At 24.4% G+C, this 15,973-nt stretch overlaps 1 protein-coding gene and 1 long non-coding RNA gene across 2 annotated transcripts; one reads left to right on the forward strand and one right to left on the reverse strand.

Annotated features, from left to right (window-relative positions):
* The first annotated feature begins 1,188 nt into the window (after positions 1-1,188).
* LOC126549461 (uncharacterized) lies at positions 1,189-5,421 on the forward strand. The gene is made up of 3 exons (XR_007603574.1): positions 1,189-1,312; positions 3,237-3,536; positions 5,278-5,421. It is a non-coding gene; the product is annotated as an uncharacterized LOC126549461 (long non-coding RNA).
* Positions 5,422-13,340: 7,919 nt separating this feature from the next.
* On the reverse strand, positions 13,341-15,959 carry LOC114120837 (uncharacterized). Its single transcript, XM_027982884.2, has 5 exons — positions 15,789-15,959; positions 15,557-15,701; positions 15,290-15,430; positions 14,902-15,180; positions 13,341-13,632 (listed from the first exon to the last, which is right to left on the reverse strand). The coding sequence occupies exons 1-5, from the start codon at positions 15,839-15,841 to the stop codon at positions 13,567-13,569; spliced, it is 684 nt and encodes a 227-aa protein (XP_027838685.1). The 5' UTR covers positions 15,842-15,959; the 3' UTR covers positions 13,341-13,566.
* Between the last annotated feature and the right edge of the window lie 14 nt (positions 15,960-15,973).

Below are 15,973 nucleotides of genomic sequence, written 5' to 3' on the forward strand. Positions count from 1 at the left end.
ATTCACAACATTTAAACATTGGTTGGATTGATACCATGGGTCATTATTTTCAAGATGAGGTACCCGTTGTGAATTTCAAATAGAGTTGCAGTTTAATATAAGGTACCCGTCGTATGCATATTTTTATTAGCAGGTATACGCGTAGCGAAGTCAAATTCTCCAGTATTTATAAGGAAAGTTATAATTTATATACATAATACAATTTACATTTTATATTATGTTTATAACAATATTGTAAGAAAATAGGAAGACTTTTTGGTTATTTTATTATTAAATTGTATATAATAGTAGATGGATAGCCATTTTTTTATCTGGACAATTACTATTGTACTCGTAATATACAAGCTAGTAATTAAAATTTGTATCAATGATGAAAAGTAATACACCTATTTTTTTTTTAACAATATTTAATCCAGCATGTATATTATTATATTACCGGTAAGACAAAAACAAAAGTTCTTATTTACATTAATTTTTAGGAATATGTAGTGTACCGTGTTTTTTGACAATATGTATACAACAAATAATTGAATAGAAGTTTAAAAGCAATAATTAGATAATTATTAATCAAAATAAGAAATATTTAAGAATTAATTAACTATGCATTTATCTAGATCATTTTTACATACCATTTGTTTTATACGGCAATCGTGTGCCCATTTTTTAACTCATATAATTATTTGAGATAAGATACTAAATAGTATTTATCTAGATATTTTTTTAAAATCGGTGGAATTTTAAGAATATATCGGATGTAAAATTTATGTTTAAAATCAGTATATCACAATTATAATATATATTATATTATTCACATATTATGTACATTATATATTATGGACTATGGTGATATTATATATGATATGTTACAAATTATCAAAGCAAAGTCATATTGTTTGATAAAATTATTCGTGTCACGTGACACGTTTAAATATTTACTGTGTCATGAAAATGTATATATATATATATAAAATATAAACCATTAAATGTAACGCATAAGAGATTTTGAGAGTTTGTCATTTTTACGTACATCAACACCCGAAAATATGTATTTTTCGTGATAGACGAGCAAGTGTGCTGCCAGAGACGGGACATATTACAACATAATTTATATTATATGAACAGTTGTCATCAGTAAAGTTGACATTTTGTACGATTCATTAAAGGTTTTGTTTTATATAGAAAATAGTTCAATATTAGAGTATAAAATATAATACGAGTTTAGTTATCTTTTTTTATAAATTTATTTTTTTAAATACAGATTTACAAAATATTTTATGTTGTATAATATCTAGTATCATATCAGTGTTCACATGTATGTATGCATTTTTTTTTCTTACAAACTATTTTTTTTTTATTTAACTAGTCAAAATTTACTACATTAAAATCCTTGTAAATTTAGTTAATGCCCTCTAATCGTAACCACCAAGTAATTAAATTAAATATATTTTTTTTCTTAACTTAAATTAATATTACGTAATTGTACTCCCCCTCATAATCACAATACTATTATTTATAGCTGTTGCACAAATTAAATATAATAATAATTATAATATACTTGGTTTTTATATCAATTGAATGGCAATGGGCTTATAAAGTTATAAACAAAGAAAAATATTTTAACTATTTATAATAGGTACATAATCGATATGTATTGCTTAGTCACTATAGTAATATATACCTACATACAAACCTAAATTCTTAGTATTTAATAATGTTAAAATTATCTTCTATCACACGTATAACTTACAAGTTGTTATTATTATTAAAAAAAAAAAAGCTGTCAAAAAAATGACAGTCTTGATTGATAATTTATTATTTAGTAATTTTTGAAATATGACTTTGAATGTCAAGCACAATGTGTTAAGTTTCATCTATATTAAATTGTAAACAATTATTAATAAATCATAATTTCACTGTTTTAAAAATTAAGTATTTTACTTTTTTGTAGAACATTAATCTTCATGTGTTTATTGCCGTAAACTAATAGCATCATCAAAAAAATATATTATTTTAGCATCTAATCTTAGATGAATTAGTTTATTTGTCGACTATTGCAGCGTCGATAAATACGCAAGAAAAAACAATCTGTACTAGTACAATCACAATGCACATATTGCTATTATTATTATTTTTATATTACGTATATAAAATATATACATGATGGTGGCGTGATTTGGGTATTGAATGAGACTTTGTTGTGACAAAATAATATAATATAGTAGTATTATGCGATCTAAGACATTAATATAATAATAATCGTCCTTCTTTGTCTGCCATACGTGATAACTTGAAATGGTGGTAAATATACGGATGTATTGGCTCTTAACCAGTTATTCTTGATTCTGATTGTACAGGTATATTAGGTCGATAATATGCAAATACTGAAAAGAAAAAAAATCACCGAGTTAGGTGAACACTTTGTTCATACATTACTATAATTGATGTATAATAAATTATAAAAATTTAATAAGATATTAGTTATTATTTTGGACGACAGACCTATTATATTTCTATGTAAATTTATAATAATAACAGAATTGTACCAATTAAGCAAATATGCAACATAAACACGTTAACCATCGCTAGCGTATCAGTATACAGTATACACCCACCGAGGGTGACCCATGTATTACTTACTAAACGCATTTAAACATTTTGCATCGCACTGAAAACGAATGTGAATGTTATTCCGGTTATAATAAACGTGAAGTAAATCTTAATATAAAAATATTAATATTAAGTAACCCTGTATTCCTGTATAATAATATAGTATAATATTATATCAATATAATATTGATATGTTTTTTTAGGAATATAATAACTAAATGTATCGTATTTGCTAAATTGGTTATTGTTGTATTTTTTTTTTTTGCATTTATAATTAATATACCTATAAATGTTTAGTTTTTACAATACCAGTATGTGAACAGTTAATTATACATGAAATATTCAGCTTTACAATAATATATGTGTGTGATTTAAGAAAAAAATGAAAACAAATGACACCGTAATAATATGTTTGTAAAATTGAATTGTGTATTATCTAAAATGTTAAAGGTACATTACGTAGTTCTAAAAATAAATTTGTAGCGAAAATACGTTTTCGATTATTTCTCCGGTTTTCACTTTGAAATAGTATTATTTTTTCTAGGTTTTATTTTTATAAATATCAAAGACTAATAAGTAAAACTCCTTTGGAAATTAGTTGATACATTTTTGATAAATTACATTTTCAGTAGGCAGTCGTCACTCATCTTCACGAATGCTATAGTTGTATTTATTCTCACGGTAGACGCGAACTGCAAACCTCACAGCTGTAACAGTGGTCGACAAATACAAAAATCGACCAATATTAAATTATATTTATGTAAAAGTGTTCACCAAGAATTGTCCTGTGTAGTACGTTTGCACATATTTCAAAGTACTCAAACTTACCAGACGGAATTGCTGTGGCTGCGAATGTCTCGTGCATATTACGGCGTTTTACGATCAAGCATAAAGTCACCGCAACCGTGACGAGAATAGTAAATATAAATGTATATAGTTTCATATAATACTATATTATTATACGTTAGTCGACAATAGTAACGACTATAAACAATCTAAATTTCAGACGTCTGTCGTAGAATACGTTTTAAACAAAATGTCAAAGATTTATTATGGATAATTTTGTTGTAAATATTACTGTACAATTAATCATTTTAGATTGTAGCTGCTCTTAACTTCCTGAAGAGATAATTTAATAGTATTGTATTTACCTAAAATAATGTTAATTAGACACCGATAATTAATAACGTATTTGTAGTTGTAATATTGTACACAAACCCTAATGATATTTACTTTTAAATGGCTTGAAATAATTTAATATATATATTTTATTTTATTATTTTTTACAAAGCTTGTACAATAATCTTGTGATGTTAGAATGTAGTTTAACTGGAAGACTTGGAAATAGATACAATCTAAAGACAAGGTTATAATTATTTAAAAATATAAGTAGTATAATAATTATGTGTATTGTGTATTTGTGTACCTATACTTATACTCTCAGATAAACTATAATATACAGATAAATACTTATTGAATTCTTATTAATAGTATGTTTTGGTTATTATTTTCGAGGAGGTCCTATAATTTCGTAAGCCTAAATTGATTTCAAAATGTCCAAATATGGATCTCAATTATTTCATGGAGTACAGCAAAATTGGTTCCCGAATTTTTTTTAATCTTTAATTTTTTAATATCACTAATATATTTTTTTATTAAAAATATAAGATGTTAAATTTAACATGTCTGACACTTTCACTTCTCACTCACAAATTATAGTTATAATTATTAGGTACTGTATTAATTTAATAAAATTTCTATTTATGAATATTTTACTTGCTTGATTTTAGTATTAAAAAAATTTAAAAAATATATATATTGGTGACCTTGTGGAATCTGTGCATTGAGCTTTTAAGTTACTATAGCCAATACGTAAGTAGAATGACATACCATCATGCAAACAAATACAAAATGCTAAATAATTGAATCACATTATTGTTTTTTTTTTCATTGTATGTAGGTACCAATGATATGAATCTATTATCTTAATACTATATTGATAAATGCTCAAATGTTAACGTGAATATATTATCATTATTTATTATGACTTATTGTTTAATTTCGAGGTCATATCATTCTAAGTCATCGACATTTTCAATAAAAAAGTATTACGAGTATTATTATTATTTTTTTTTTTGTATTTTGCAAGAATAAAAGTATGAAGTCGCGACAAATACGTACGTGGATCCAAAAGTACGCCGATATTCTTGGAATTGGGCCAAGTTATTTAATTACGTTTTTCCGTTTAAGTATGTAGCGTAACGTTGAAGCATTAAAACAGGTTTACTTCTCGTGCTTATATAATAAACGTGCAATAAAACCATGTTCCCGATATTGTTATGGGATAGGTACATCGTAAAGTAAAATATCCCAAATACTCTAGTTATTTTTATTTTTAAACGATAATTATTCAGTGGAATTTAAGGTCAACGAGATGAGGTGTCTTAAATTTGAAGGAAATTGTATAATAAATTATACACCATGACTAATGAAAAAAAATTTCACCCGAAAAATTGGCCATTATATAATAACGCAATTAAAATATTTTAATAATAAACGTATATTATTATATTATTTTTTTCGCCCATCATAGTACATTGTAGACTGTAGTTACGATTTATTAAATCACCATTGCAATGGAGATAAAAAAAAGCGTTTTACAAATTTCAGATGGACCACCAATCAAACAACAATAATATTCGTGTCAATAAATACGGAGGTATTCATATCACGCTTTTAGATCTCGATAACCAATATTGGAAACTCAGAAAATACGTATTAAATTTCCGCTTATATAAAATATTGTGAAATATGAAACTTTTTTGCATTATATTATTATTATTGTGAGTAAAAAATAATATAAATATGAATAACTTGAAGTAATTTTTTTTTGTGTTATGATAATTTATTGTATATATACATTTTTTGAAATGTGAAAAAAATTGTTGGTGAAATTTAAATAAAAATGGTTATATAAAGTTACGAAATCATTTGAAACTCTGAACAGATATTTTCAATAAATTATAACTAAAAAAAATTATGATTAGTCCGCTTTAAATCGTTTTTCATTATGTATAATGTATATCATTAAATTAAAATTCAACACATCTTAACAGTGATCCAGTTAATGAAGAAGTACATGCTTCACACCTATAATATAATGTACATCATAAAAATAATAGATCTTTTTCTTGTTTATTTTTGTCTACTTATATTAATATAAATTAAAATAAACAGGAAAAATCAAGTAATATTGACAATATTATAATATATCTCACGATTATTTCATATATTATTATTGTGATTGTCTACACGTGTTTTCTTTTCAAAATAGTATTTTATTGTCTGTTATATTAATATAACATAATACTGTAATAGCTATGGTAACTTGAACCAAGTATACGTATACTTTATAGTCAATATTAATATTGTTTATCAATTTTTTATGAGGTTGAAAATAATTAGAATTATTCAATTCAAATTTAAAATATCCGTGGGTGAGTTTTAATTCTGAAAGTATTTTAAGAATATAGGTTACACACTTAATTTGTAAAAAAAGATAGCGAATGTACGAATAAAACTTTATAATAATATACGATGGTATTGCAGAGTCAGTACACTTGTTATGATGAATATAAGATAACACTGTAGAATAGTCATTCGAACACTTTTGATCGATTATCTGCTACACTTAACAGCGTTAAGCTTTCTATAGTGGTCTTATATATTCATATTCATAAATATAAATATATTATATTAGTGTGTATAAGTATAAGGCTCGAGAAGCTATTTAATAGATCGTCTACGTTATATTACTTTATTTAAATCGCTTTATAATAATATTATAAGATTAAAATGCGTTAAAAATAGTCTAACTACATAATACTACTCTAGATTTGATAGCCTCAAAAATTTTACTCGCAACGGCAGTGTGCTTAAATTGCCTATATAAAATGCCGCTCAATCATATTCATAATAATCTTTATTATATTATTAAAATGTAAGGCGATTTCTTATGACAGTTTTATCTGAAGTTCTTCTAGACCGATTTTCATGATTTATTTTTCTAACTCATTGATTGATAAACGTAGAACCTAAACAATGATAGATCGAGGCTTGCAATTTACATAGAACATTCGTACCACAAATTTAGTGCGCAATAAGAAAGTATTTTACAAAATTAATTTTTTAAGTGATGCTTGCTCAAGTTTTTTAAGATTCAAAATGGTAAATGAAAATGTCTAAGTTTTGAACACCATTAAACCGAATATTGAATAAAAAATTAAACAAAGTTTGAATCATATTATAGAATTGGTATTTTTAACGGGCGACCTAAGTGCAATGGGTCAGCTAGTATAATATTAAAATATGTGTTTTACTATTAATAAATCATGAAACCACCAAACTGATTATGCCCAAACGTTATAAAAAATAATGGTATCATGAAAAGACACCTGAAATTCAATATTAAGTCCTATAAAGTTTGTGTCATAGGTTTCCATTTTAGTTTTTACAGACATTTCAAAACAAAATCATACCGGTAATGGTTTTACCGTAGCAAAAATTATGTTGAGATATAAAGAAATAGGAAACTTTTCAGATGTATCTGTCAGTCTGTTGTTTGTTTATCCATGGCTGTATAATTGAATACTATTTTGTTGGTGGTAAGAGTAAAAAAAACTTATTAGAAATATTTTTGGTAAACGTCTTGTTGTATTAATAAATATATATTTGTTTAATGTACATTTTTAAAATAAAATAGTTTATTAGAAACATTATTTTTATTTGCACGTATAGGTTAGGTTAGGTTAGTTAATTAGGTATACTAAAGTTACTTGGTTGATAATGTTTATATTTTCATGTGAGCGGTAAATTAGAAGATACTAGTATAATGAATTTAATGAGAGGACGTTGCGTGAGTTAAAAAGAGTAACACGCCCAATGTCCATCTAGTTGTGTATTTGGTGAAAAACGGTGAACAACATTATTTACGATCTTAGGGACGTCAGAAGTGGTCTAAACACGATTTCCACACTTGAATTGTAAAAGCTTTCCCGTAATACTAATTATCGGTACAAGATTTATAACAGATATAATAATATAAAAAAAACAACACTATTTAAATGGGCGTTCTTCTGATTCTTGTACAGTAAATACTGTAGGCACTCTTCTATAAAATGTAGAAAGAAAAACTTTTGAGCAATCTTGAGAATTTCTGAAAAACAATTTTTCGATCACGGTGATGTCCAAAGTATTCTATAAGTACAATCTTTCGAACGAACTTAAATTTCGACTCTCTATTAATGCAAAAGAGAAGTGTTGGAAGTTAAATTTATTACATCCTTATATAGACAATAGTGTATGCCTTTGTCAGCCCTTCCGTTGCCATAATAATATATTCCAGGATAAAGCATTAATTAAAAAATATTAATGCAAAGAAAATATTTAAAGTTCAGGTGAACAAATACCAAGTTTTAATTTATAATAAGAAATGTAAATGCTGATGTTTGCTATAACAATTTTTACTCATTCATAAATCATCTCCTGTATTAGATATCACTATATTAGTATAATTTTGTTCACAGTTATCTGCATATAATAAATATGACTGAAATAGGAATTTAGGACCCTTTTTTCGACCAAATATATCAAATAATAATATTAAAAACAGACATTTAATTTAAATCAATAAGAAAGTACTTTGAATGGTTATAGTACTGGTTTGCAAAATTAAATATTTAACAAAATCATGATAAACAGACAGAAAAATCTATTTTAATAAATTTAAAGAATAATGATTTGACTTATTTATTTCAAGATGTGAAATGTCATTGACATGTGCACTGCAATACAATAAATCAGTTCTATATGATTGTTTAAATAAAACAACAATCATTACAAATATTAATTTTAATTCAGCCTAAAGTGAATATAAAATTGATTAAAAATATATTTTTATTTTAATTTAGATAAATTTTAAATAATAAAATAAATTTTCAAAATATTTGAAATCAAATTTGATTATAAGATTAAAATTTAAAAAAAAATAGTTGATAAATTATGTGCATTTTACGTTTAATTTAAATCATTTTTTATTATACTTGTTGCTTCAATACGATAACCAATACTCATCAAAACTAAAGAACTATTACAAGGTCGGCATGGATCTGTATAAGAGACTTCGACTGAACGGTTATATGTGATCTATTTTGTTATAATTTTACTGTGTAGTACACATAACAAAAATACTACAAATTTTGTTACCCAATCTGGTTAATAATAAAAGTAAAATTATTGAAATTACCAGAAAATAGTTTAGTGTATGTATTATTTGAAAAGCTCAGTAGTTAAATATCATATATTAATAATCCCTTTTATATTGTTAAAGTGTATTTTATACATTATATAAAAACCAATCATCACTCATTCGTTGATCGCTATTTCTTAAAAACTACGTATGGTTTGTATGCATTTGAAATTTGAAATAGTGGTTCTTCGAATACTTTAAATGTTCAATAAGAAAAGATTTTAGAAAATATTGCAGTTAAGTAGATTAATTAATAGTAATAACTAATAATTTATCGCCAATACATCAATATATCGATCATCACAACAACCGTTAATATTTTCCTCGGAAATATCAATACATCGATATTTTTTTTCACAAATTACAATTTGGTTGATATATATATATATATATATATATTATATATATATTAGTACTATCTGTCTCCTGGGCGATTTGTTTATTTTATAATAATATCAACCCACATTTTCTGATACTCACAAAAACATCGTTAACTATTTGTTGTTTTGTAAATATTTGGCCAAGTAACTGATCCAAGACTTTGGGAAAAATAAAAATACAATATGTCAGAATATGTCTGCTAAATTGTTGTGGTCAATCTTGTTTTTATCCAAAAACCAAGTCAATGCCTCAAGTTTTAACTCTGATATTTTTTTTTATAGGTATTAATTCTTTTGATCCAAAAGAGAACAACTAAATATTGTCATCGTTATATCTTTGCTGTAAAAATATAACTAAACCTAATAAAGACGCGTTTATTACTAAAATAATTAGTAGGTTTTTTTGTCGTGATGCATTAGTATTGGTGTAATTTATTTTTTAATTAATAAATTTTCGTGGTATTTTTACTATTTTAGTTTTTACCTTTTTATTTCTCTGAGTCGTTCGTCTATAGCAGGGTATAGCAGGGATGGATAACTGGCATTTTTTTTTTGTACTGGGCTACATTTTAAAATTTCATATTACTTATATTTAATTTAATTATTTTTATTAACCTTTTTTGTATTCACTTTTAATTCAAACTATAAACAAAATAAAAGCTAATTAAAATATCTATTTTTTTGTTCTCTATATTCTGGTCCACCAAATTTTAATTTTCTAAAAAATATTCCTCTAGTATCTTTGAATTATTGCCTATCCCTGGTTTATAGGACGGATACCTTTGCAATCAATTGCATTTTCAATTTTGAACTCTATGTTCAATATCGAAATCTACATATTTATATTGTTGTTTACAATTATTATTGTTACAAAAGCTGCTGTAATTATGTTTATATTATATTTATATTTATCATTTACAATTGTCATTTATTCCATTATATTTATTTATTTCTTATTCATAGCAGTAGTTTGTTTTAGGTAATAAAAATATCTAATTTAATATAGATACTATGTGGAAGTGAGAGTTATCTGTAAAACGTGAGTTACCTGTTTAGTATAACAAATCTATGGTAAAAGTTACGTCATGGAATTGTGACCAGACGATTCCTTTTGGATATTATTGGAATGACGAGTTCATCGTTGTTACAATGTATAGCAAGCAGGTCTTGCTCTATAATTTATCTTACTGGTGATGATGAATTATAACAATCGAATGTATCTATATTATTCTTATATTTAATTAGTTAATAACAATGAGTATTAAGTGTAAAGCATAATAACTAATAAATATGTATAATTAAAATATACAGACACTTACAATGTGCAGAAGTTTGTATGTAAATTATGCAAACAAAAATCATCTATGCTAGGTTTTATAAGGCATATAGTTGTAAATACTTCACAATTCAAGCTACACGAAGGTGCTATATAAATCATGCATAGTTCGATGTTTAATAAAATTCTGTAATTTGGTCACCAAACACAATAAGTTCAATAAAAATATATAAATTGATTTAAGATTGTTTTTTGAGAATAGAGTCATTTAGATATGTATGCATTTCAACGAATGGATACGGTTAGATCTTTGTTTTATCTTAAAATAACTGAATATTTAACTTAGTAATGTATCTTATTGCCCAATTTTACTCTCCAAATTATTTGTTTAATTTCTAGAAGTAGCACTAGAATATTACTATTTCATGTTGCATTTTAGTTTACGAACTATGGTCCCAATTAGTGGAGTGATGGAAATTGTTTGCTTGGGTGATTAGTTATATTATAGTTGTCAAAATTATATTAAGTCATTATAATCATATTTATTATACTAAATTTAGTTGATTAAGGGTAGTTAGGTACTAAAATATATATATTGTGAATCATGTTTATTGTGTTAATACTCGTACATGTTCAACACGGCACTGGATTCTAAATAGATCATTTTTAACAGATATATAATATAAACTATATATTATATAAATGAAATTGTCCTACTCATTAAACTTGAAATATTTTGAGAATAGATTAATAAATAATAATAATATAATAATATATTAATAACAAAGAATTTTTCAAAATTTTGATTTTAAGGGTTTGAAAACAGCCAAAAATAAACTTTTACGAGTAAATTATATAACTATTTACATTGCCGTTCATTTATGCGCGTGCGTGAGTATTTTTACCATTTACCATCATCGTACTTGCCACGGCCGCCGTCGCCATAAATATTATTTAAATCAACACAAATATTATATATTTTTTGGTTTTTATAGGTATTCAGACGGTCATATTATAATATTACGAGTATGTTGGCTACAAAGTATTGATTAGTTAAATCATAATACTGTGCTGGCTAATTAGAATTACATATATCATAATAATATTTAAACCTATTGTTGTTTTTATAATTTTTGTCGTCAATTAGTAAAGTTATTTGAATACAATTTCATGGTTTATATTATTTTTATACTTAAATAATTTATCTGTTAATTGTTTTTATTTTAGTTGTACTCTTTTAGATTTTTTTTAAGTAGTTCTATTTTACAAAAATTAACTTTAAATTTAAATGTTTTATTTTAATAGACAATTTTAATTATAGTGTATAATTTTTCAAAAATGCTTTGTGATAAAATGAGTATTAATATCTGCGTTTTCTAATATTATCCACATCATTCTAGGTATAGAATCATTTGATTTGTTTTATTTTATTTTTATCATTGGTATAATAATATTCAAGAAAGAAAAGCAAAATTTTAGATGTACAATGGATTATTTATAATGATTTGTGAAAAATATGTTACTTTTGTACTACATAATATTATTAAAATAGATATTGAAAATATATAAGTAAGTGTAATTTATTTGTGTAGTATTAGAAATAATTTTAATAAACTGATTTAAGTTAAAATACTACCTGTTTTAATAGTATATTATCTAGTATTATAATATTAATTTATACGTATTAATTATATTTATTTTAGCTATATGTGTACACATATACCAGTATTGAATTCAGTTGACAAAAGTATATCAATATGAACAAAATTATGTAACAATGTTAATATATAATTTTTTAACTGTGAAGTACGTTTTTAAAAATTTGTAATTTTTAATCAGATTGGACAACAACGATTATCGTTTATTAGATCATCATACATGTCTTGAATTCAGCACTGCTTAAGAGGGTAATGGTAGATTTTCCGGCACATAAAGAGATACTTTTTCATCAAATTAAAAATTTATATTTAACATTGAAATGTTAGCTTAAAATATGCATAGTACGATCAATCGTGACAATTTTACCTAATTTAGCTGCCCGCTATAGCTACTATTATCCTCTGTGTGGATTAGGCCTAAAGTGTATACTCGGGGAAACCACATTAAAAAAAACGCGCCACATGCAATACCTCATGCAACATTAAAGTTGATACAATATCGCTTTTCATAATGTGATAAGGTGGTGAGGAAACTTGCATTGAAAATCGAATACAAAGTTCTTAATAAGTTAGTTTTATAGTGTTTAAAAAATTATAAGAATACATTAGCACATTTTGTTTTTTTGAATATTTGAAAAATTATTTTGTAATTAAAATGTTTTAAAAAAGGCTAAGAGTTGAAATTATAATACTAGATTTTCCATAAGTTTGGTTTACAATAATTATAAAAGAACTTGAACATTGTCTGTTAAAAATAATGTTTACTTTAGTTTAAATTTTTACGAAATCCAAAATTCACTTGTAAAATAACAATTAAGTTTTAAATTATTTTAGATTCTTGTTATAGTCAAAAATAATCAGTCGTAAAAACTTGAAATATACATCAGTTGTTGAAATTGGCATTTTCTGTACATAATTTGATTTTTGAGTATTCAGTTCATTATAAATAAACTCCCTTTTTCACTATCAAATTTAAAATATTATATCCTAGGTTGACAAATCATCTCCGTTCAAATAGGTTTTTTGTATACAATGATACTTATCATCGGATTTAAATGTATAAGTAGTTATATTGTTTATTATTGATGTAGCTATTTAATGATTACAATCAATTCAGTTTTGATTTAAGTACTTAGTAATTATTTAATTTATTATATTACATAAATAATGAAATAATAGTAATACAACATTATTATCATTACAGTTTTTCTATCTGGAATTCAATATTTATTTATTAAGTTACATTGTGATCTACGGATAGCATATTCTTGATCAAGATGATAAAATATTATGTAGAATTTATTGTACCCGTGTGTGCATTCGTTTCTATCTTGAGGGCTAGTAACATCCGGTATAGGGTTCTTTAATTAGTTTATTGGCCATTTCGTGAAAGATTTTGAGGTCCTGTAATTATTAATACAATTGTGTAGATTAATACATATATTTTAAATATAATTATGCTGTCATAAGACAATATGAAAAATGAATTTTAACATTAAATTAGTTCGTAAAGAAAAAGTAATAGTTTTTTAAATAATAAAAATATAGTGTGTTATTATAATTGGTACAAGGAAACTATTGAGTAAATAATTATTTATTATGTTTAATTGACTTATATGAACTGTATGACTAGAAGCAGTAGGTATAAGTACACTTTAATTTGGAGATACTGCCAAATACTTTCTGATATAATTGGCATAAAAATAATATAATAATGAACATTGAACCCATAGTTTATAAAAGTAATATATACCTACGACGTATTTTAGATATTTAAAAAAGATTATATATATTATATATATTACATTTTAATATCAGATATGATAAAGATACCAGAAAAAGGACAACATTTAAGCACTTTAAAATTAAAGTATCAATAAAAGACTTTAAGCATAATTATAACGTGATTTTTTTATATGAAGATAATATTTTCCTTTATATAATTACCAGTAAAATAATAAAATATATATATACATCGAGATATATTTTAAATTCAAACCAAAAATATGATTTTTTTTGATAAAACAGCTCTATAAATACAATAAATTATAACCAGAAAAGTTTAAGGTATAAGAAAAATGTAAGGATTTAAGACTAGATTGATTTAATAACAATCATTGTTGATGGTTACAATAAAATTCAATTTATCACTTGGGTTTTTTCATTATAAGTAGCTTTAATGTTTGAATAAATATTATAACTGTAACTATGTATTATAAAGTTTAAATTAAACTATACAATTTTACGACATCGTAAATATATTTTTTAAAATATTTATGTATATATCTGTAAATAAAAATTCATATGCTATGCAATAGTTTAAAAATATATGATTTATTTTAAAACTATAGTAATTGATGTTAATTTATTAAAATATTATAATTTATAAAGATTTTAAACATAGGTACTACAAAACTTACTATCACATTTTATACTATATAGTATCTCTAAAGTAACAGAGTTTTGAACTTAAAAACTATTAGGTATTATTACTATATATTATTATATAAAATGTATGTTCAAAAATCAAAGCTATTCACGTTACACTTGCACTCAATTGGGAAAATTTATTTTAATTTTTTACAATTTACGACCATATTTTCAATAAGATTCTGACTTATCTTACTGATATATACTATGTTCACGTTAATTTTAATTTTACAAGGTGCTTACTTCAAAATTGTTTATATTCATCTTAGTCATTGTGTTAAGGTTTTCGTCGTTTATTTTGACCTGGAAGTCTGATCGTGGTAAGTGTAGTCCAATTGCTTTGTTATGTTCGTTCATTTTCTGTTTCAAAAGTCTACCATGTTTGTAATAATCAAAAACACAACTTTCTCCAAATTTTAGTTCCCTGAATTTAATACCCATTTGTTCAACTTCCGATGGAATATTTTTGCATTGTGTTTCTTCAAATTTCTTAATATATGACCGTGAATAATGTTTTTTTGGCTTTTATAAAATATTAAAAAGTAATTTATATAGTTAAATTTATTGATTTGATATTTTTATTTAAATGAGAATTCGAAAAAAACTGGTAATACGATAAGTAATGTCTTACTTTTTCCTTGTTAAATTCAATTAGTTTCTCTGCCTTTAGTCTGTGGGCAACAACAGGGTGCTTTAAGACAGATTTATTCGCCGTTAACGGACTCATTTTGTTTTTCAACACCAATTCAAGTTCAAATTCTTTTTGTAGTTTCTACAAAAATTTATATTTAACATGTATAAATAAAGAAATATATTTCTATGTAAATGTTATATGTGTACTGTATATATTATGTAATATAAACGATCATAACCTAATTTATATTTATAATTTACTGACCATCATTTCAGACAGTTGTTTAATCATCTCTTGCATATAGTTCTTTTGTATTTTCAAACCAAATTGTTTCATGCTGTTTCCGTTTTTAATTTTTACTATGCCATTCGGAACAAGATTCGATAAATAATGGTCTATTTGTCCATACCTATAAAAATGATGAGTCAAAATGGAATTTATTATTTTTTTAAGCATAATATATAATGTATTTATATGTTCAAGAATTAGAGATTACCATCCTATTTCTAACATATTTTCTTTTGCTATTTTCTTTGTTTTGGCTGTCATTTTGTACACGACCCTAAAATTTGTATAAGCATAAAAAACGTTTTATAACTTCGATTTTTAAATCTTGAAAATAATTTAGATGTGAATATTCATTATTTTATAATACAAAATCAGTTGGAAAATCGTTATAGA

Source organism: Aphis gossypii, chromosome 1 (genome assembly GCF_020184175.1).
Source record: "Aphis gossypii isolate Hap1 chromosome 1, ASM2018417v2, whole genome shotgun sequence".
Taxonomy (NCBI): Eukaryota; Metazoa; Arthropoda; class Insecta; order Hemiptera; family Aphididae; genus Aphis; species Aphis gossypii.